Source organism: Mus pahari, chromosome 1, assembly GCF_900095145.1.
Source record: "Mus pahari chromosome 1, PAHARI_EIJ_v1.1, whole genome shotgun sequence".
NCBI lineage: Eukaryota > Metazoa > Chordata > Mammalia > Rodentia > Muridae > Mus > Mus pahari.
Window position 1 is genome coordinate 70,488,094 of NC_034590.1, and position 20,845 is coordinate 70,508,938.

Below are 20,845 nucleotides of genomic sequence, written 5' to 3' on the forward strand. Positions count from 1 at the left end.
GAGTGGAACAAAGGCTTTGTCTCCTCCCTTAGTTCCCCGAGAGTCCAGCTCTCACTGAGGTGGGTGCTTGGCAGGCATCTGGGCCTCTCCTCAGGCCCAAATGAGGAACTCCAGAAATGTTACCTGCTCTGAGTGGGAAGTCTGCAAAGGGAAGACACTTGAGTCACGTCTTCCCTCTGCAGCTTCCCTTGTGGCTCAGCAAGTGGCTTCTGGCTTCTAGAGCCTTGTCAAGGAGGAATTGGGAGTCCCTGTCATGTACTGATAAGCACAGGAAAGTCACTGTAGCCATCTCCAGTAAACAGTGGCTTCCAGAACCTCCCAGGCACAGCCCACCTCATTTGGCATTATGACGTTCAAGAGCCAAACACTGAGGTAATGGCTTCTGTTTGTGGTGTGTGGCCCTGGAAACAAAGGGAGTGGAGGAGGCAGTGGAGAAATATGAATGTGTACAGAGTCAGAAGCAAGTCTGGAAAATTCCAGTCATAAAGGTAGGTGTGTGTGCATGGATTACAGGTATGCATGGCAATTATTTAATTTTTAAAAATATGCCATTTTTCTAGATGGAGTGGGTTTTCTCGTTCTAGGTGTTTATTTAATTTTGCAAAGGCTGACTATGCCTAATATGAAACCCACTATCTGAATGGTGCTAACACACAAACTTCCTGAGTGTTAATGTAACATGCATAGGCTATTTCAGACCTGTTTTCAGGTGTCAGAATCTCAGCACACACAGGAGCACTAAACACACTGCACACAGTAACTAAACGCATTGCACACAGTAACTAAACGCATTGCACGCAGTAGCTAAACACATTGCACGCAGTAACTAAACACATTGCACGCAGTAACTAAACACATTGCACGCAGTAACTAAACACATTGCACGCAGTAACTAAACACATTGCACGCAGTAACTAAACGCATTGCATGCAGTAACTAAACGCATTGCACGCAGTAACTAAACACATTGCACACAGTAACTTTCAGGCTGCGTGGATAAGGTGTGTATGGAACCCAGATGAACTGTATTTAGATTATAGAGTCTCATCCCCGAGAGAAATCATGATTATGATACAAATACCTCAAAATATGAAAATATCTCAAGTCCAAAATACCCTGGTCTCAGGTGTTTTGATGAAAGTGGTTTACATATTTAACCTGCACTCAATATTCTGTACTTGTTTTTCATAAGGAGAACTGGTGAGATGTGTTAGCCTCGCTTTCCACAGATGTGGATCCAGCTCTGGACCCACCATTGAGTGTGTGGGGGTGTGTGTATGTGTATGTTTGTATATATATATATATATATATATATATATAGTATTATTATAGTCCCAAGCAAGCCACTCAACCTTTCTGAGGCAGTTTCTCTTCTGTAAAATGTGAGTGACAACTGAGACAGGTGAGGACTCACACAGCCCCGTGACTGCATTCCATTTTTGAAACCATTACTAGAGGAAATAAGCTAGTCAGAGGGAAAATTAGACCGGAATATAAAGGCAGAAGACAATGCAAGATGCCAGAGTGGATTAACCCGGTGAGGCTGAAGTCTAAATAACTGGAAGCGATGTGGCTGACGCAAACCTCTAATGCGGTTTAGAAGGATAAATTTTTGTTGTGGAAGAGTCATTATGCAGAGACAAATTTAATAATCAGCTGTATGTATACGGCCAGGCTATTCCTGTACAACCTGGGAAGCAGGAAAATAGACAGAATGGAAATCCGCTAACAGACTTGTCTTGGTGAAAGTGACTTCAAGATTCTTGGCACTGATTAGTGTAGGCTCAGGCACTGGTAAACACTCAACTGTGGGAAATTCGGCAACCAGGCTCATCTCTTTGTCCTCCTCCTCCTCTTCTCCTCTTTCCTTCTCTCTATTCTTTGTGGTGACATTCTCATGTAGTCCAGGTTAGACTCAAACTCACGACGGAGCTGAGTGATTATACTCACATTGTACTGAACGTCTGATCTAGTCTCTAAATGCTCGGTCATAGATGCGTGCCACCATGCCTGACAGGAATGAGACTTCTATAGTCCCTTCTTCTGCACTGGGAACAAGTACCCCAGCTAAGGCTACGAGCTGGCACACAGGTAGGGAGGCTGCTGGTAGCTCCTAGCCACACAGGTGGGGTGTGTAGCATTAACAGGCCAGGGTGAGAGCAGATCGGGGCTTTCTCTTCTGCTGCCTGGAAGCAACTAGGTCAGATGAGCCTAGCCAGAAAGCAGGACAAGGCCTGACTTGGAAAAGAATTGGGGGTTCCAGGGATCTGATCCAAGGATGCTGCACAGTGCAGAGCTTGGCTTTGCTCTTCACTGCCCTGAGACCTTACATTGCTCCAGAGACCTCAGAGAACCAGACGTCACCCCTGACTTGGCTATGACAGTATCAGGTATTAGTTACAAAGTCCCGGGGATGTGAACTAGGTTTCTATTCCCAAAAGCTACAGTGACTTTGATGGTCCCTGGTCAAATGTGCGAGATCTTGACAATACACATTTAGTAGGAGCAGGTCCCGATATAAAGTGGTCTCTGAAGTTACAAGGTCTCTGAAAGAAAGGATAAACCTCCCTTTCCTAACTGTGGCTCCCTGATGACAAAAGCTGCGACATTCTGAATCAAAGAACCCCTCTTCTACTCCAGCTAAGGTTCCCACCCCCACACGTCAATCAAATATAGTGTCAAGCTCCCTCCTGCATTTGGAGAGCTCCTTAATCTTCTCTCTGAACTCTGCCTCCAGGGGGCGCCAAATAGACACTTGAAGGCCGCCGGGGCTTGGGAAGGAGGCCTGCACCTACCTTGACTGCACAGATGTGCACAGCTGGAGCCTGAGAGCTGGACTCCTCTCCTACTTAAGCACGGAGAAAGTCTCCAGAAGTGGCAGAGCCGGACTGAGGCACTGTGTGGAGCGCAGCATGATCTAGTCGGCCTAACTCCCTGTTCTAGAATCAGGGGAGAGAGATGCTGTACAGCTCCTCCCCGCAACTGAAGCTGGGTTCCAGGTTGTCCATCTGGCTGCGGGGAGGAATGGGGATGGCCCTCTTGCTCGAGAAATGGCCAACACAGTGATTCCTTGGTTCCAAAGAGCAAGCAAGGTCAGAAATGTGTTCAAAGTCACTTCACAATTTAGTAGAGGACCCTCAGGCACTGGGCTGTGGTGCTTCTGTCACCCGTGGGTGCTGATTTGCCTGTCATTGGCAAACGCTCAGAGGATGCTGCTCCTGGTCAGGGTGGGGCTGGGGCTGTCAACCTCCTGGAATCCTTAGGCTTCTTCTCTGGTCCTGATGCTTACAGCTGTTGTAGTTCCGAGCTCTTTACAGTAGCCTTGGTGCTGGCCTCTCTGCTCTGCTGCCTCAAGATGGCCAAAACTAAGGCAAAGCACAGCAGGGATCCGCTTTTGAAGAAGAACTGGAGGCCTATGAATCTGAGGGAAGAATGAGAAACCTTGAACTCAGGAGCCCACGCCTCAGGTACTTGTTAGCCTCAGGGTGGGGATGGTAGAGTCAGTAGATGGGGTGCAACTATATACTGAGGCCTGGAGAGGAGGGAAGCTCTGTAGGGATCCTGAGGTGTGTGGGGGAGAGATTAAATATCCCTCTTACTTTGTCACTGACAGATGGATGACCCAGGCTGGCCCTACATATCCGAAAAGCAGGATTCCCCTCTCCCACCTAACTCCTGAAGGCCCCTGTTTGGCTTTTCCTTTGCAGGGAAGCCTCCCTAGACAGTCCCAGACTGCAGGAACTGTGTCCTGTGGCTCAGAGACAGAGGCAGTCACTCCCTGGCTGGCCCTTGTCTTTTTTCAAGTCCTTCTATTCCTGCCTTTGGGCTCCTCGGAGCTCTCCATTGTACAGATAGGAAGACTGAGCCCCAGGGGAGGGTAAGGACTGTCTGCTGACTGATAGCTTAGAGGAGAGCTATGGCTATGTCATTTAGAAGAGCCTGGGGTCTCTTTCTTGGCTGTCATTTTCCTCATAGGGGAGCTATCCAGCATGGACGTTTATGTGGGAAATCCCAGCACTTAAAAGGCTGAAGTGGGAGGATTGTCGTGGGTTCAAGGCCAGCCTGGCTGCTCTAGTGAGTTCGAGAACAGCATGGGCATAAAATGAGGTCATGACTCAAAAAAGAAAAAAAAATCCAGGGTTTAGTGGCACATGCCTGTAATCCCAGTGCTTTCGAGGCAGAGGCAGGAAGGTTGGGAATTCAAGGCCAGCTTCAGTTATACAGTGAGTTCCAGACCAGCTAGATGAGAGCTCTCTAGAGGCAGTCTCTAGCTTGCAGGATGGGTGTGCCCTGACACGAACGTCCCACCCTGGTGCCTACCGGTTTCGGAGCAGGTCATGGTCGTAGTAGCGGCAGACGGCTTGCCGCCCACAAGTCAGGGCCCAGTGCACACAGGTGGTATCGATGGCACTGCCATGGATCACAGGGCTGGGCATCCAGGCTAGGGAAGGAGAGGCTCAGGGGATAGCAAAGAGTCACCACTCCCCAGTCCCCACCCTCAGCACATGCAAGCCACAAAGGCACTGGGTCTCTTGGAGGGAGCCTCCATCGTGGCTCGGGGTGGCCTAGGCAGGCACACCACATCCAAACACAGGGCTAGGTCTTGTTACCACACCCACTTGGGAGCCCTAAGATCCCACTCATGTCTGTGTATCCCAGGCCCAGCACATGGAAGACATCTGGATGCCCGTCACCACCACCGAGGTCCCTGGGCAAGCAGTTTACCCAGCACTCTCAGGAGCATGAACTGCATTCCCACTGCCAGGGTCTTATCTTCTTTCTTCACACCTCTGCCAGGAAAGACATGGTCATGTGAGGATGGACTGAGAGACTCAGCCCCAGCGCCAAGCAGCAGCAGGGTTTCAGTAGGTGGGTTCCAACCTCTGTGCCAATCTCTTCCAGACTGCATATCAGGGGCATGGGGAAGGCTCAGAGTCTACACCTGTCAATCCACAGCTTACAAAGCCCAGTTACCTCTACCCTAGGCCCACATACCAACTACCAGGGTCGCAGACGCTGCCTGCCCCCCATCCTGTAGTCCTACTGAATTCTCCAGGCCATACACTTGGAGAGGCCTGACACTGGGACAGGCATGCACCAGGTCTAGTTTCCCTAGCACTGTAATGCTGTGACCCGGGATATCCAGCAACGACTGGCTTCTCAACAGTGCCTACGACTGGCACTTAGGGGTTGCTCCCTGTAAGTCAGTCCTGTGCTCAGCTCACTTCACCCCTGGGCCTATTCTACAGATAAGGGGACTGGCAAGTGTTGAGGACTCAAGTCACGACAGCCGCACACTCAACTCCCTGCAGGGAACTGTTCCTTCCATGTCCTCCCTCATGCCAGCCTGATTTATGGATCACTGTCTTCTGACTTCTAATATTCTTTCTTTCTTTCCTTCCTTCCTTCCTTTCTCTTTTCTTCTTGTTTTTCTTTTCTTTTCTTTTTCGTTTCTGTTTTCTGACACAGGTCTTGTCAGTTTAGTAGTTCCGGCTGTCTTGGGGACCTAGGACACTTTAGTGACCTCATTCCTTCACCTCTTCCCTTAAATGTCCCACCCTGGCTGTTGGTAGGGGACATTGTACCCACCCACCCTGCTTGCTCTGCTGTCACCTCAGGATGAGCATGAAGGAAGGTGTGTGGGTGATGCTGGCCAGTGTCGCCCCCAGGCTGAACAGGACAATGAAGGGCAGCACCAGGCGGCTGCAGGCTGACTCACAGGAACCTGCAGGGACGGTGCCATTCCCTGCCACACAGCTGCAGTTGGTGTAGAAGACCTGGGGTGAGGAGAAGGAGAAGAGCCTTCAGGGACCTCCAAGGGTAGTAGCCAGTCAAGGGCCTGGGCCGAGGGCCTGGGAGCTCCCAAGTTTCTACAGCCAGTAAGGCAGAGCTGGCTAGAGCCCCAGACGCTGACCATTGGTTGATCTCTGTGCCTGGAGGCAGTCTGACTGTGCTCAGACTGGGCCACAGCTGTGAGGCAGACACCGTCTCTCGGCCAGTCCTGGTGTGTTTGATGGTAGCCTGCAGAACTTCCAGCCAGGGATCAAATACTAGGTGGTCTGACCACCACTGTCCTTACGTACCTGTCCTGAGTAAGTATAGCAAGCTGGGCTTTTTCCCCTTTCCTATTGTTCAAAGTGTCTATGTGTTTGTTTATTTATTTGTGTGTGTGGTGTGTGTGTGTGTGTGTGTGTGTGTGTGTGTGTGTGTGTGTGTGCATATGTGAGTGTAGGTACCCACAGAGACCAGAAGAGTGTGTCAGATGTCCAGAGTGGAGTTACCGGTGGCTACAAGCTGCCAGCAATGGATGCTGGGAACTGAACTCAGGTCTCCTGCTGGAGCTATACTCTCTTAAACGTTGAGCCATCTTTGCAGCACCAGGTCAGACTTTGACAGATGGACCATAGTTACTGGAAGCCTCAGCCAGCTAGCTGTGTGGGGATTAGTGAACTGCTGGCTAGGGTACTTGGAGACCCCTGGGCCTCTTGCTTCTTACTACAGAAAAAAAAAATCCTGACAATTCTCAGTATGAGAAGGGCTGAGAAACCCAAGGTGGCAGCTTGGAAGAATTTAAGCTCAGTGGCTACTGGGATGAGCCAGCAGAAGTTCCCACTGTCAGGGTGCATAGGGAAAGAATTTTGAGGCGAAGTATTTAGGAGATAGAACTAATGAAAGAAGAAAGATAGGCTGGCCGAGGGAGGGGCCACTGGGATGTCTACCTAGTGCCATGCAGAGTTGCTAGGTATGGCTGTACTGGCCGAACTCCAAGCCCTCACAGCGCTTCACACATCTAACAAGTGGCCTTCAGGCTTCACCTATACGCCGAGCGGCCAACTGAGCTGCAGACACCCTGGAGTTGGGTCATGGAGAAACATGCCAAAGCAGAGGGCTGGCAGGAAGCTCCAACACTGCTCCTTTGCTTAAAGGACATCTGGGGTGGACAGCAAGGCTGGACACTGCTTTCTAGATTCTTCCCCAAGCTTCCCGCATAGGCATCGATGCTCATGGTGGGAGGTCCTCACAGATGTCTCCAGTCTTCCCCACAGGGATGACTTGGCCTTATAAGCCTGAGATCTCACTCTGTCCCTACCTGAGTGCACCTTGGGCATGGACCAGTCCATCCCTGGGTCCTGGTTCTTAGGATGAACTAAGGAATTACATTTGGCAAGAGACAATCAACCCCAGGCTGGAAAGAATCCCTGAGTGCTGACCCTCCTCTGAGTGGTGGACCCTCTGGATCCAGTGCAGGCTTCGGACCAGAGACCTTGATTCTAGCCCCAGCTCTGGTCTAAGACCCTGGGCACTGCTTAGTCCTTTCCCAGGCTTTCTTATCTATACAATGGGCATAATAAAAGTGAGTGTTTAATATCTCCTAGGAACTGTGGCTTTTTTGCTTCCTTGTTAGTAAAGCAAGACCACACAAAGTGTGTGTTCCTAGAATCTCTACATTTGCTGCTGTCCTGCCTAGAAGGTCCTCCCATCCCAAGCCCTTATTTTCCTAATGACCCTGGAAGATCCGTCCCAGATGGTGCATCGTTTGGAGCCCTCTGAGACCCTCCCAGATGGGCTGTGTCCCCTCCCACACTTGGATGTACCGGTAGGGGCCACTTCTGTCCATCTGTAGCCTGGAGTCCCTGTGGGTCATTTCCTTGAGCAGGCCAGCAGCTGGGAGCTCCGACTCACCTCCCTGAGCCCTAGTTGGCAATGAAACTTGTTGACAGAACGGGGCTCTGCACTTGTCAAAACAGAGGAACGAGGCAGAGACAGAGGGAAGAGTGAGAGTAAGAGGTTCAGAGTGACAGGCAGCATATGTGGGGAGGAATAAGGGTTCGGAGGTGGAGGGTGCGTGGGAGGTTGGCCTTACCTGGCTTTTGCCCAGAGCCTCCTGGACCACACGACCGGTGCAGCCTGCACGGCAGGGTGTGGTGTACTCCACATAGGCACTGGTATCACAAACAGGGTTAAAGTCATCTGATTGGCAGGAACAGGGCTCTGAGCAGCCAGGAAACAGGCTTGGCCCTGGCTGGGCACTAGACAGAGAAGAGGCAAATGTGTTTGGCCGGGCTCTCTTCTCTCAGGCCCCTGGCTGAAGCCTGGCTCCTACTCTGAGAGGAGTGGCCAGTGATTTCAGCTGCAGCTGTTCCCTGAGGGAGAAACACTCTTGATGATACTCAAGGAACTTTCTTAATGGGGGCGTGAGGAGTCTGGGCTGTGGAGTGCCCTTTCAACCCTGGATTCTACACGTCTGGGAGCTTCTGCAAATATTCCTGTATTTGGATGGAACACAGAGAAATCCCTCCCAGAAGTGAGTGTCAGATGACGGGGCTGTTCTCTCTTTGAGCTGAATTGTTACTTTGTCTCAGGCTAGTACAGCTGCGTGGGCCCTGGCAGGAGATGGAGCAGCTGTGGGGCCTCTAACCTACGCCTTCCTCCCTGCGGGACCTTCATTTCTCTGTAATCTGGGCTGGAGTTCCCTTCTCACTGTCGCTTTCCTGATGTCTCACGACCTCTGTGGTCATTCTCCTGTCCTTCTCACAGTGTCAAGTGCCCCCAACCAGAGGACCTGCCCCAGGAGCCCAGGAATGCTCATGCCCTAGCTGGAGAACTGAGGTTGGATAGGAGCTGGAGCTAGAAGACCGGCTGAGTCTAAAGGCGTGAGCACCCTGGGTTGGGGGCTAGAGGACAGCTTTGGGACATAGGCTGCAGCCTGGCTTCATGCCAGGAGGAAACATAACACCTTTGCCAGGTGACACTGTATCTTCAGTAAAGTGGGTCTATCAACAGAAGCCATTATAGAGATCTCATGGAGACTCAGTGGAACACAAGAGGGAAACTCCATTGGCCTCAGAAAGCCTCAGTGAACTGGAACTCGGAATGCACAAGTTATAAGATCTTTGGTGAGAATATGGGTGAGATGTGATGTCAAGACTGAGGGAGGAGGGGAGAAAGAAGACACAGGCAAGCAGGATGGCCTGAGACCAGTTGAGTAAACTGGGGAAAGTCCCTATTCCTGTACAACTAATGTCATGGACAACTGCCCAGAGCCAGGGTCTCTTACACACCCAGCAGGCTCAAGGCTCCCCCACCCCACCCCACCTCACTCCACCCCTGTGTGCATCATAAAGTCTCCATGCAGTCTCTCTAATGGGTCCTATCATTGCCCCTTTGCTTAAAATCCCCACTGACTTGACATCATTGCTCAGGCTTGGGGCTTCCTGAGGGCCTATAGGGCGTGGCCCTCGTACAGAAGACCCTACTCCAGACAGCCTGGCTCTTAGAGAAAAGGAGAAGGGATGGAGCCAAGTGATGAGGGTGGGGCCCAAGTGTCTTGGCCCTGAGGTGAGGGACCAGGTGAGGGAACCTGGCACTTGAGTAGGGGCGGCTGTGCCAAGGGGGAAATTCTAGCTGGGTACTGGGCCAAACAAAGCTTAGTACATCTTCCAGTTAAAATGAGGTCACTGTAGGAAGAGGCAAGGTTTCTTAACTTCTTCTGCCTTCTTGAGGGGGACTGCCCAGTTCCTTGTTCACCTGCTTTCTGAAACCAAGGCATGGAGCTTGTCCCTTCTTGGGCAGACCTAATTTCATCTGGGAACAAAAGTCTCTCTCAGACTATGCTGGGTCCTGCCTCCTATGCGTGGTGTCCATCCCACTTCTGCGGGCCCACAGGTCTCAGCCTCCCTGGAAATACCATCCCGCAGCTGGCTGCACCCTGGCTCAACCTCTGGCCCTTCCCAGGCCTCCTGGCCTTGGTGTTACATCCATGCTTCTTCTGTGGCATTTGGTGCCTTCTAGTGACCACTGCTTGCTTGTATCTGAGCCCAGAAAGGGACTTGCATAGGGCTTTGTATAGGGCTTTGGGGGGGGGGGTGAGTGTGTGTGTGTGTGTGTGTGTGTGTGAGAGTGTGTGTGTGAGGGGAGGATACACTGTGTGTGGGTGGGGGAGGGAGGGTGGGTGGGAGAGGTAGGTGGCTTAGTGACCTTTCCTCACACGCACCTTCCCATGCGAATGCCCACTCACCCCAGGTCCTGCGTGATGCCTGCAATGTGATGGGTCGAGCAGCCAATGAAGAAGAGCGGCACGCTGAAGACCAGACACAAGAGCGAGCCGAGGAGGCAGAGGGCACTGCACTGCACGGGGCTCAGGTGGAGGCGCTTGACTAAGACACCTCCCACCACGATGCCCAGGATGACCAGGGGGATAGTGAGGCAGCCGAGGAGCATGTTGGCAAAGGAGGCTGTGATGGAAAACTGGCGTTCCAGGAACTTAGGCAGGAAGGTGGCCATGCCCGCTACCATGGATGAGGTGCACACCTGGGACAGGACTACCAGCAAGAAGATGGGGTGGCGCAGCATCCGCAGCAGCACCCTAGGGAAGACTGTCGGGACAAGCGGGAAGGAGGTCAGCGTGGGCAGCCAGCCACAGTATCCACGTCTGTCCAGCCCGCCCCTTCTGTTCCATTCTCTCTCTTCCATTCCGTTTAATTCTAGCGCGTCCCATGCTATCGCATTACGTTGGATTCTTTTCCTGTCCTGCTCCAGTTTTGGAATTCTCATGCCTTTCAGTTAGTTCACAGAGTTATGTGGGAGTTTGTTTAATGTGTTTATTTCTGTTCAGGTCTGTTGGAGTAGAGTCTACTTCCCTCCATCTTGTTTGGGTCTAGTTCATTCCCTCCATCTCATCTCAGTCCCCGCCCCCCTCCCCATTTCTATTGGATTGTTCTCCCTCCCTCCACTCCCACCGGGTCCTTTCCATCTCATCTTGCTCTTTCGATGCCAGCCTGGGCTTGGGTCCTTCCTTCTTTGTCCTTAACTCAGATGCCCACTGCTGCTTGGATGCCTCTCGGCTAGAGTGTGTTTCCTGAAGAGCACTGTACCGAACCAATTGCACACTTTATTCATTTAGCTGTTTTATTGCCAGCTCACCCCCATTTTATTCCAGAGTAGTAATTTTTACAGTATCAGTTGCTTTATCTCTAGAGCCCAGGGCACACTGGTCATTTTGTAAAAAACATTGTAAATACTGCTTAATGGATGAGGACTGGATCAAATGTCCAAACGCCTGGGGCAGAGGAATCTCAGGTCTCCAGAGAAAATGAACCCTGGGCAGCTGTGGGACAGTTGGCACCCTGGATGTGGGACAGAGCTAGGACCTAGAGAACGAGGGGACTTGGAGAGGAATTCCTAGTGGGGTGTGGGCAGGAGAGCAGGCTGGAAACAGGCAGTAGTCATAACTCTTCTGGTGCTGCGGACCTCTCTAGACTCTGGGTACATCCCGAGTCCTACCTCAGCGCCTTGCTCAGGCTGCCCTTCCTAAAAGCTCAGAATAGTCAGTAACTCCCTTCCTTCCTGGGTTCCGTGTTCGGGTGAGTAGGGTGCCCAGGGATGCCTGAGGACAGGTTCTGCTCTGACAGATGGGGTTCTCCACTGTTAGACAGACAGACAGACAGACAGACAGACAGACAGACAGACAGACAGACAATACGGGAAAGAAGCAAGAGAAACCTGGATGTGCTAGTGAGGAGAGACAGTATGGAGGCCAGGCGAGAGAAAGAGCCTTTGATTCCTGCCAGACCAAAGCCTGCATCCCTGTGTTGTAGGAGACACATTTTATCTCTCCTCAGAGCATAGTCAGACTAGCTTGATTGCTAGCCTCAAGGTCTGGCCTTGTTTCCTTCAGAGCCAGAAAATAAAGCCAGCCTAGGAGGGGCGAGTAGGGCCCACAGTCGTGAAAGGCCTCCTTCTGGTCCCTAGTGCTTTGCCTCATACCAGCTATTCAGCTAGCATTAGGGATGGCTTAGGTGGCCCTAGACCTCACTCACTCCAGCTGCTGCCGCCCTTTCCCTGTCACTCCCTGTCTCTCTCCTTCCTCCCTACCTCCCTTCCTTCTTTTCTCCTCCCCCCTCCCTCCACGCTTGCTCAGGGTATCTGAAGCTCCACAGGGTCTTTTATATTACTTGGTCTTCACTATAAAGAGGGATCGGGGGTGGGGGTGGGCACGGACACACCCAGGTTTGTCCAGAGGGCAAAGCCAGGCTCTCTTCACTTCTAGCACAGAACCGCTCTCCCTCTGCCCCTCCCATTCGGATGCTGTCCTTTCTGGCGGCCTGGCTCCAGAGGGCTCCTCTCTCCACAATGCTCATTCTGCTGTCTTCATCACTGCAGTGGACTGTGAGCCCATCCCCCGCAGCTACAGCCTTCTCCACAAGGGATGGAAAATTCCTGGAGGGCAGGGCCATGCCTTTCCCTTAGCTACCTGAAGGGGAATTCCAGGGCCTGTCTCCTGCTCAGGTTCAGCCTCTGCTTAGCACAGGGCTTCCCTCACTCAGCACAAGGTCTCCCCATCAGACAATGGACCTTCCTCAACTCCTGGCCTCCCTCAATAGCCTTGCCCAGCTCAGAGGCCAGGCACTGGACAAGGGTGCCTTCAGCCTAGTGCTGCTTCCTCCCACAAGCCACGGGCTTCTCTAAACTCCTGGACCATGCCACTCCCATTAAATGAGGACCTCCTCTATCATGTTGGTCTGATCTCTTCCATCAGATAGCTTCCCCCTCCATTTGCAGACTGGGAGAGAATGTGACTCCCCCACCAGGTAAGAATATCCACTGCTAGGGATTGTCTTCCCCAAGAGTTTCTTCTTCTTTGTGCCACTGCCCCCACGCCCCCCATGATTATAGGCGCTGAAAGCCAAGTCCTTGTAGAGCTTTGCTGACCAGAGGCCAAGTTGGTTAACCAGCCATAAGGCCCAAAGAAGCTGGACGGCGCAGAGACGAGCCGGCCCAGACCACCAGCTCTAGGATTTAGTTTGCACAGCCAGCCCTAGCTGCCCCCTGAGCAGGAGGCAGAGTGAGGATTAATATGTTCTTCCATGCTACAGTATGCTGAGTCCTTCCAGTAATCGGGGATGACCTGAGGTCAACAGTGCAGGTCACTGCCTCTAGGCCCAGCCCCATGGAATTCAGACATTCCCTTCTCCTGGGAATGCTGGGAAACTGGGGTGCTAGATTATAGACACCCCAACATCAACTCTTAGAAAACTGGCCAAAAAATGTGGAACCAATTCCTTCTTGCTACACATGTCTTTGGTGAAGGGTAAAGGGTTCCTTTGGATAATTCCTTTGTAAATGGTATTAAACAGCAGCTCCACTTACTGTTCAAATGTGAATAAGAATAAAAAGGTGTGTGATCATAGGAAAAAAACTATACCTTACATAGGCGGCTTTTAAAATCGTAGACAGGTGCTACCTGTGTGCTCCTCACCCTATTCGACATGTCAGTCCTTGAGAAAGGCGAAGCAAATATTACCAACCCAGTCTGTATATGAGGAAAGTCAGGTCAGAGGCAGAAGACAGCCTCCCAAGACTGTACAATGACCAGTGTCTGGCAGGCTTTCCGTCGGGGCTGTTTGCCTTGCCTGGACACAGCAAGTACTCAATCAATGTCTACAGGATCGAGTTCTTTAGAAAACGCTGTCTAGTCCCACTGTGGCCTCCGGTAACTGCCTGATTGATTTCCTTGTGTCAGGATCAGGTTAGCATGAAGTTTCTGTCAGTGAGTCTATTTCTTACTGTGCTGAGCAATTATCCAGGGAAACCAAGGCCCACAGAGAAGCCGGGAGTGAGAACTGAAAAGGCCCCCAGCTTTCTACCCGTGCCACACACAGCCTGGAGATTTAGTGAGACTTTTACTCAGGGCTTCCTGCTTGCAGGCTTAGAGGAAATTGGGACACAAGCTTTGTCCTTCAGGCGTTCTCTGCTTATGGAGGAGGATGGGTAAAGACAGGCAGAGCTGAGACAGAAGCTCCAAGGATGCTGAGAGCCCAGAGGATGGAGGGATCCTGGTGGGATCCAGGCACAGAAGGACAGAAGGGCTCTTGGACATGACCTAGTGGGATAAGAAAGATGGTGATGGGGCTGGAGAGATGGCTCAGGGGTTAAGAGCACGGACTGCTCTTCCAAAGGTCCTGAGTGCAAATCCCAGCAACCACATGGTGGCTCACAGCCATCCATAATGAGATCTGATGCCCTCTTCTGGGGTGTCTGAAGACAGGTACAGTGTACTTACATAAAATCAATCAATCAATCAATCAATCAATCAATCTTTGGGCCACTGGAGCGACCAGGGCTGGAGCAAGTGGGGCCAGAGCAAGAAGAAAAAGTGTCTAAAAACAGCTACAGTGTACTTACATATAATAAAGAAATAAATTTTTTTTTTTTTAAAAAACAAAGATGGTGATGAACCCTGAGGAGAGGGGTCTATGGCCAGCCTTACCAGGAATGTCTGAGCTCACGAGAGGCCTGTAGAAGTAGATTAAGTGTTCTGGGTAACCTCAAAGGCACCTCTGGTTTCCCCCTCCACTTTCATCTGGGCTCACTTACCTTTGATAAACTGGACCAAAGTCAAGTCCGGGGCAATCTGGGCCATTCCAGCCTGTTTCTTTAAAGGCTCATGCTGGGAGGAGAGGTCCTTACCCTGGGAAGACATATAGCCAGGCCCAGTCAGCTGGATGCAAGAGATGCTGTTCAGGCATGGTAGTGGGATAGACAGAGGTGTTCTGGGATGAGCTCTGGCACCCCATCAGGAGCAGAGATTACTGATATCCCACTGGTTCTTGGCCCTCTAGGTACTCAAGAGGATTTAAAGACTGAATGAAGTTCTAGTGGTGAAACAGTAACATGTTGCCATTCACAGCTCTGACCTCAGGTTGTGTAATTAAACAGGATGTTGATGTCACTTATTATCATAGACACAGATATCATCAGTCCTATCGTCCCTATGCATATCAATACTATACTCACAAACAGTTAGATGACCAATTTATTCATGATTACACTATCGTAATATGATAGTCATTGCCTTTGTCCTAGCCACAGGATACCTCTGTTATTATCATTGTTATTTGTGCCTTCAGAATCATTGCTCACATTGTGATTATAATATCATCACTCTTATCTTTAACATAATCATCTTTATTAATGTCACCAACCTCATCTGTGTCACCAAATGACTAACGTCTGTTGGGTTCTCTTACCAAAACAATAGCATAACAACAGTAATAAAAGGGCCACCAAGTTACCATGTGGCCTGAGCTGAGAGTTATATGACCCACCAAATCATAAGGTAGGACTTATACAGCAGCAATCTATTACTTTTTAAAACCTTTTTGTTCATTCTTTGTGAATTTTGTCACCAAAAGGGACATCAACTCACAGTCCTGCCACCAATGCGGTCACCAACAATACTTCCATTGCTGACATCACTATCACTATCACTGACACTATGTGATGACTAATCTTGGTTAGGACTTGACACACCTGGGAATTTCAGCTGAAGAAATGCCTCCATCTGATTGGCCTATGGGCATGTCTGTGGGTATTTTCTTGATTGCCAATTGATGTAGGAGGACCCAGCCCATTGTGGGCGGGACTATCCCTAGGCAAGTGATCCTGGGTTGCATAAGAAAGTAGTTGAACATGAGGCTCGAAGCAAGCCCCACAAGCAGCATTCTTCCATGATATCACTTCAGGAGGTTTTTCTGCTGGAACTGAGCTCTTTGAGTTTTCTACCCCGACTTCCCTTAAGACTGGACTGTGACCCGACTCTTACCTCTCCCAAGTCGCTTTTGTTTGAGGTGTTTATCACAGCGACAGGAAAGGAAACTGGGGCAGATCACCAAAGTTATCAATCCACCACCACTCTCATCCATCATCAATATCACCATCACCTTTAGCAACATCTTTGCCACTTTTATTACCTAACATGATCAGTGCCTGTGGGTCTGATATCATTACATTTTTCTATGAGCCTGAGGTCAGAGTCAGCAGCCAGCAACTTCAGGGGAAAAGACTTTGGACCATTCTAAGGATTAGCCAGTTCTCTGGAACTATGTGGACAGAGAGAGTAGGCGTGTCAGTGGTTGCTATAGATACCTCTCAACTTGTTTATCTTTTCTTCCTTTTGAGTCGAGGTCTTACCTCTTAAATCAGGCTGACCTTCTGAGTGCTAAGATCACAGGCCTTAGCCACCGTGCCCGGCTTCCCATCTCAGTTTCCCCATTTCAGAACCCCACGTAGCACCTCTAACACAGAACCCTTGTCCAAGCTCCCCCTTTCTTGCTCCCTGCACTGGCTGCCAAAGCCTGACCTGTCTCGGCAGGCAATTCATTCAGATATTAATCCAGGCATGCCATCTTCCTTGGGCTTTGCCTTTCCAACTCCTTACATCTTAGCTGGGCACAGCTTTGGGTTTCCTGGCCTGGGGTGGGGTGGTGACAGGGCAGAAAGTGTTAAAGGGGAAAGAACAGACACGAGACTATGGCAGGGAATGAATCTGAGGCAGGCAGCAAGCAGCCTTTAGCTTCTGTCAGTAGCAGGGAGCCATGTACCTCAGAGACCAGACACAAAGAGGCAGGTTTTCCAAACTCCCAGCCACACCAGGATGCCTCTGTCTTAAACATGCCAAGGGGAACCACATGGGCCCTAGTGAACAGGGTTGGCCTTGGAGGTAGAGCTGGGCCCTCTGATGCATGGTCACAATGTATATCAGGAATCTTTTTACCTCAGTGGGGGAGCCTTAAGAAAGAATAAGGTGGACTTTTGGAATCACTTGGGAGATTGGAAATTCAGACTAGGAATTAAATAGATTTGTCTAGAAATGAAATAAAATACTGTTTTACAAACACATGGGTCTGAGTCAACCTTTTTCTGGATCTGTCTTGTTCACTGCTGTCCAGGGTTCTGCATAAGCAGGCGTTGTGTTTATCTCATTCTCTGTTTGAGCTGCAGCGCTCATTACAGGAGCATGAAGCGAAATCATATCTGATAAATCTGCACTGAAGGAAGAACTGGAGATGGCTCTGAGCAGCTACTGCAGCCAACACCACGCTCTTGGAAGACAAACAAGAAGAGCAGGAGGAGGTGGTCACTGTCGGAGGCAGCCCAGGATGCTTCAGAGTCAGGCACTGAATGCCGGAGTTCCCCAGGGGCTAGGAGAACCAAGTGCTGTGCTTCTTCACACGTGAGCAAATACTCTGAGGGTGGGCATCACACAGCTAGACGTGGGACAACTGAGACCCGAGGATTTGTGTTGCTTGCATTCACAGCTATCCAGAGTTAGGGTGGCCTTTGGGACGTAAGTTTGACATGCCTGCCAGAGCCACTTCTAATGCAGCAGCCACCAGTCACATGTCGTGACTAAGCACTTAAAGTACAGCTAGTCCAACTAAAATATGTCACAAGTATAATAATAAACATTTATAGTATTATATTCCCAAATTGGATTTTTTTCTTTTTGTATGAGACAGGCTGACTGAAGATGACCTCCACCTCCTTTTTAAAATTTCTGAAACAATCTCACCGTGTAGCTCAGGCTGGCTTAGAGTTTATCATTCCTTAAACTCATGGTTATCCTCCTGCCTCAGCTGCCAGAGTGCTGGGATTACAGACATGAGTTATCACATACACCAGACTCCAAACTCCTAATCCTCCTACTTCTCAAGTGTTTGGAATTAAAGCCTGTGACATTATGCCCCGTCTAAATTTATCATTAAAATAAATTTAATTGACTTTGGAGTGTAGCTACTAGAGATTTAGCATCACACACGTGACTTGCCTGATACCTCTTTTGGACATGCTGTCATAGACCAAGGCACGTTTTCCTTCTTAGCCCTGGCCACAGTGGCCAGGGTAAGGGTCTGAACAGTTGAGGCGAAAAGGGTAGGGAGTGGAAGAAGGTAGGAGAAGCTGGATGTCACAGACGGACAGACTGACAGCCTCTTCACATTTCCCTCCAGGGAGGGGCAGTCTTGCCCTTGAGAGAAAGCAGAATCTGGTGAGCTTCATGTCCTGGCCACAGTGTGACCTGCCCCTTGCATGCACTTCCCTGTCACATTTGATGTACTTTCACATCTGCCCTGGCCTTTCAGTTCAGGTGTGGTCTGTCTGTACTTGTTTGGTGGGGACAACAACGACTGGGAAATGCTCCCATGATAGAACAGGCTATCACTCTCAGGTTTCTCGGTACCCCGGCATGTTGTGAAAGAGGACACAGGGTTTAGGGACAGGAGAGGAGAGATAGCGGGGGCGTGGGGGGAGAGGGTGTCTATTTGGAGAGGAGTGTGACTGGGAAGGAGAGGACGGAGCAGGGCACAGCATGACCTGAGGCATGGAGGTGGACGGAGCCAGCATCCGGGACAGACTGTGGTCACTACTGCAACCTGACTACAGCCGGTACTCCCCGGGGAAGCAACTGGGGACAAGTGACAGGCTGTGGCCAGGCCTTGGTGGTCTATGGCCAGATGAAGGGATGGAGACTTTATTCTGTGTGTCAAGAGTCCTCTCTTCCCTAGGTTCCTATGCCCCAATTTGTTTCTACCTTCTGACCCTCATTTCTGAGGACTGTTGACTAATAGTGGGTTCTTCAAGCAGGAAGCACAGTGCTTCTCAAAGCAAGGCTTGGGTGGCCCATCTGGTCTGTGGTTTGCCCAGGTCAGCAAGCCTGGTAGAACTTCCTCTCTTGGGGGCTTGGTGCTGACATCGGCAAGCCCACAGGACATGCATGCTGTGAACGAGGCCTTGCTGCGGGCCTCTAGCCATCCTGAAGCTATCTTTGGGCACAGCTGAGGTCCTAGACAGCTTTACCCTGGGGCTGGGTTCCAGTCTATGAAGCCAGAGCTGGGCTGCCAGTTCGTAAGGGGCTCCTTGCCAGCTCTCAGTTCCTCCCCTGTGTCATCATAGAGTAGTCACAGGTACCAGATATCTGAGAGATGGAGGCCATCTAAGGAGGCGGGGCAGAGGACTGGAGCAGAGAGCCAGGGCATCTTGGCCTGCCGTTTCTTCTGGTGAGGGGTCCTGCAGCAGGCCATCAGAAGTGCTGAGGCAGATGAGTAGCTCATTTGTCCTTCTCTAGATCTCTGACTGATCCGTCGAGAGAGTGCCTGGGGAGTGGGTTTTCCTGGAACTGAGCCTCAGTGGCAAACAGAATATAGGACCTGTATCTGCCACACAGGCAGTAGGGGTTAAATGAGATAATACACACAGAACCCAGCAGAGGGACAGGAAGAACGTAATACACCCTAACTTAACTCCTCCTATATTGCTTAGCATCAGACCTGGCTTTGGTGATTGCAGTCTGTAACTCTCTCCAGGATATAATGGAAGGAAGGCTTTGAAGAGCAAATAAGAAACACCGTGGTCAGTTGCCTCACTCCAGTCAGAATGGCTGGTGAAAAGAAAATGAAAGGCAGCAAACGCTGGCAAGGCTGTGCGGGAGAGGGAACCCTTGTACAACACTGGTGGGAATGTGAATTCATGCAGTCGTTAAGTCAAAAAGTATGGAGGTGCTTCACAAAAACTAAAAACAGGGCTGGAGATGTAACGCAGTTAATACAGAGCTTGCAGACCATTCATGAAGTCCTGGGTTCAAGCCCGAATACACATAAAATGGGTGCGGTGGCTCATGCCTGTATTTCCAGCACACAGCAAGTTGGGGTAGGAGGATCAGGAGTTCACAGTCCTCTTTGGCTGTACAACAAGCCAGGAATACACAGAGCCCCATCTCAAAAAGAAAAAGGAGGCAAACATAAGGCTGGAGATCTAGCTGAGAGGTACAGTGCTTGCCTAGCACACACAGTCCTGGATTTAATTCCTAAAATCAGAAAAGTAAAGAGGCAGAAGAATCAACAATTTCTAGTGTTAGAGAAAGCCTAGTGCCCATGGTCACTGAAGCATTACTCACAATTACTGAGATTCACAGTCAACCTAAGTGTCTCAAAACAGTCATTAGCAGGTGAATGGATGAACACCACGTGAGAGCTAGTCTCTCTCTCTCTCTCTCTCTCTCTCTCTCTCTCTCTGTCACACACACACACACACACACACACACACACACACACACACACATGCATTGGTGTTTTGCCAGCATGTATGTCTGTGTGAGAGTGTCTGAGCCTCTGGCACTGGAGTTACAGATAGTTGTGTACAGTCCTGTGGGTGCTGGGAATTGAACCTGGGTCCTGTGGAAGAGCAGCCAGTGCTCTTAACTGTCGAGCCACCTCTCTAGGCAATGAGTACTATTCTTAACAAGAAACAAAATTCTTTCATTTCTCAGGACTGTGGATGAATAAAAAGTGTACTATGTTGAGTCTCAGATGCCAGATGTGACAGATGTTTGTAGGTGGAGTCTAAGGGACTGGGACTCAGGAAGGCAAAGGTGCAGTGCTGGTCCCAGGGGCTGGCAGGAGGGGACACACAAACTACAGATCCACAGGAGGAACAAGTTCAAGAGGACTACTCTACACTGTGATGACAACAGCGATCCAACCTGGTACAGCAAATAAGAATCACTGAGAGAACCGAAAGCGACCATGTGAGGTAACACATCTGTTGGATGCTTAATGTAGTCAGGGCCTCCTGTACACATAGGTCAAAATGTTTGTGCACCAGACATAGGCACACATGTTATTTTCCCATTAAAAGATCAATTTGAAGGAAAAAACAACTAGTTTTTAAAATTAGGAAACAAAGTATTTAAGAATATTAGAAAAGGTAGTTTTCTATTTGTTTTTTTCTGCTTCCCTTAAAATCTGGCCCGACAGAGAAAAGGACTGATAATCAGGCTGCTGTTTACTGAGCCTGTGTCATGTGCTGAACCTTCTAACTGTGCAGTCTGCCTCATTTATTCTTATGCAAGTCCAAAAATGTAGATGCTTTGTAGATTCCAACATTAGTAAGAGTCAGAGTTGAGATGGTATGTCACAGACATCATGAGTGTTCCCCAGCCACTCAAATACCAGGGAAACTTTCATGGGGCCTGTTTGTTTCATGGGGTCTCTCTCTCTCTCTCTCTCTC

General features: G+C 50.1%; 1 protein-coding gene across 2 annotated transcripts in view; it reads right to left on the reverse strand.

Moving 5' to 3' along the window:
- Window positions 1-997: 997 nt before the first annotated feature.
- Slco2b1 (solute carrier organic anion transporter family member 2B1) overlaps window positions 998-20,845 on the reverse strand; it is a 50,666-nt gene continuing 30,818 nt past the window's right edge. Inside the window, exons 8-14 of one of the 2 annotated variants that reach the window (XM_021200685.2) lie at window positions 14,377-14,470; window positions 10,019-10,376; window positions 7,865-8,030; window positions 5,614-5,777; window positions 4,726-4,790; window positions 4,321-4,441; window positions 998-3,421 (exon numbers count right to left, since the gene is read on the reverse strand). In XM_021200685.2, coding sequence (XP_021056344.1) covers window positions 3,286-3,421; window positions 4,321-4,441; window positions 4,726-4,790; window positions 5,614-5,777; window positions 7,865-8,030; window positions 10,019-10,376; window positions 14,377-14,470 — 1,104 coding nt within the window. In that variant the 3' untranslated portion in view covers window positions 998-3,285. The remainder of the gene's footprint in view (window positions 3,422-4,320; window positions 4,442-4,725; window positions 4,791-5,613; window positions 5,778-7,864; window positions 8,031-10,018; window positions 10,377-14,376; window positions 14,471-20,845) is intronic. The other variant, XM_021200693.2, reaches the window with a different exon arrangement.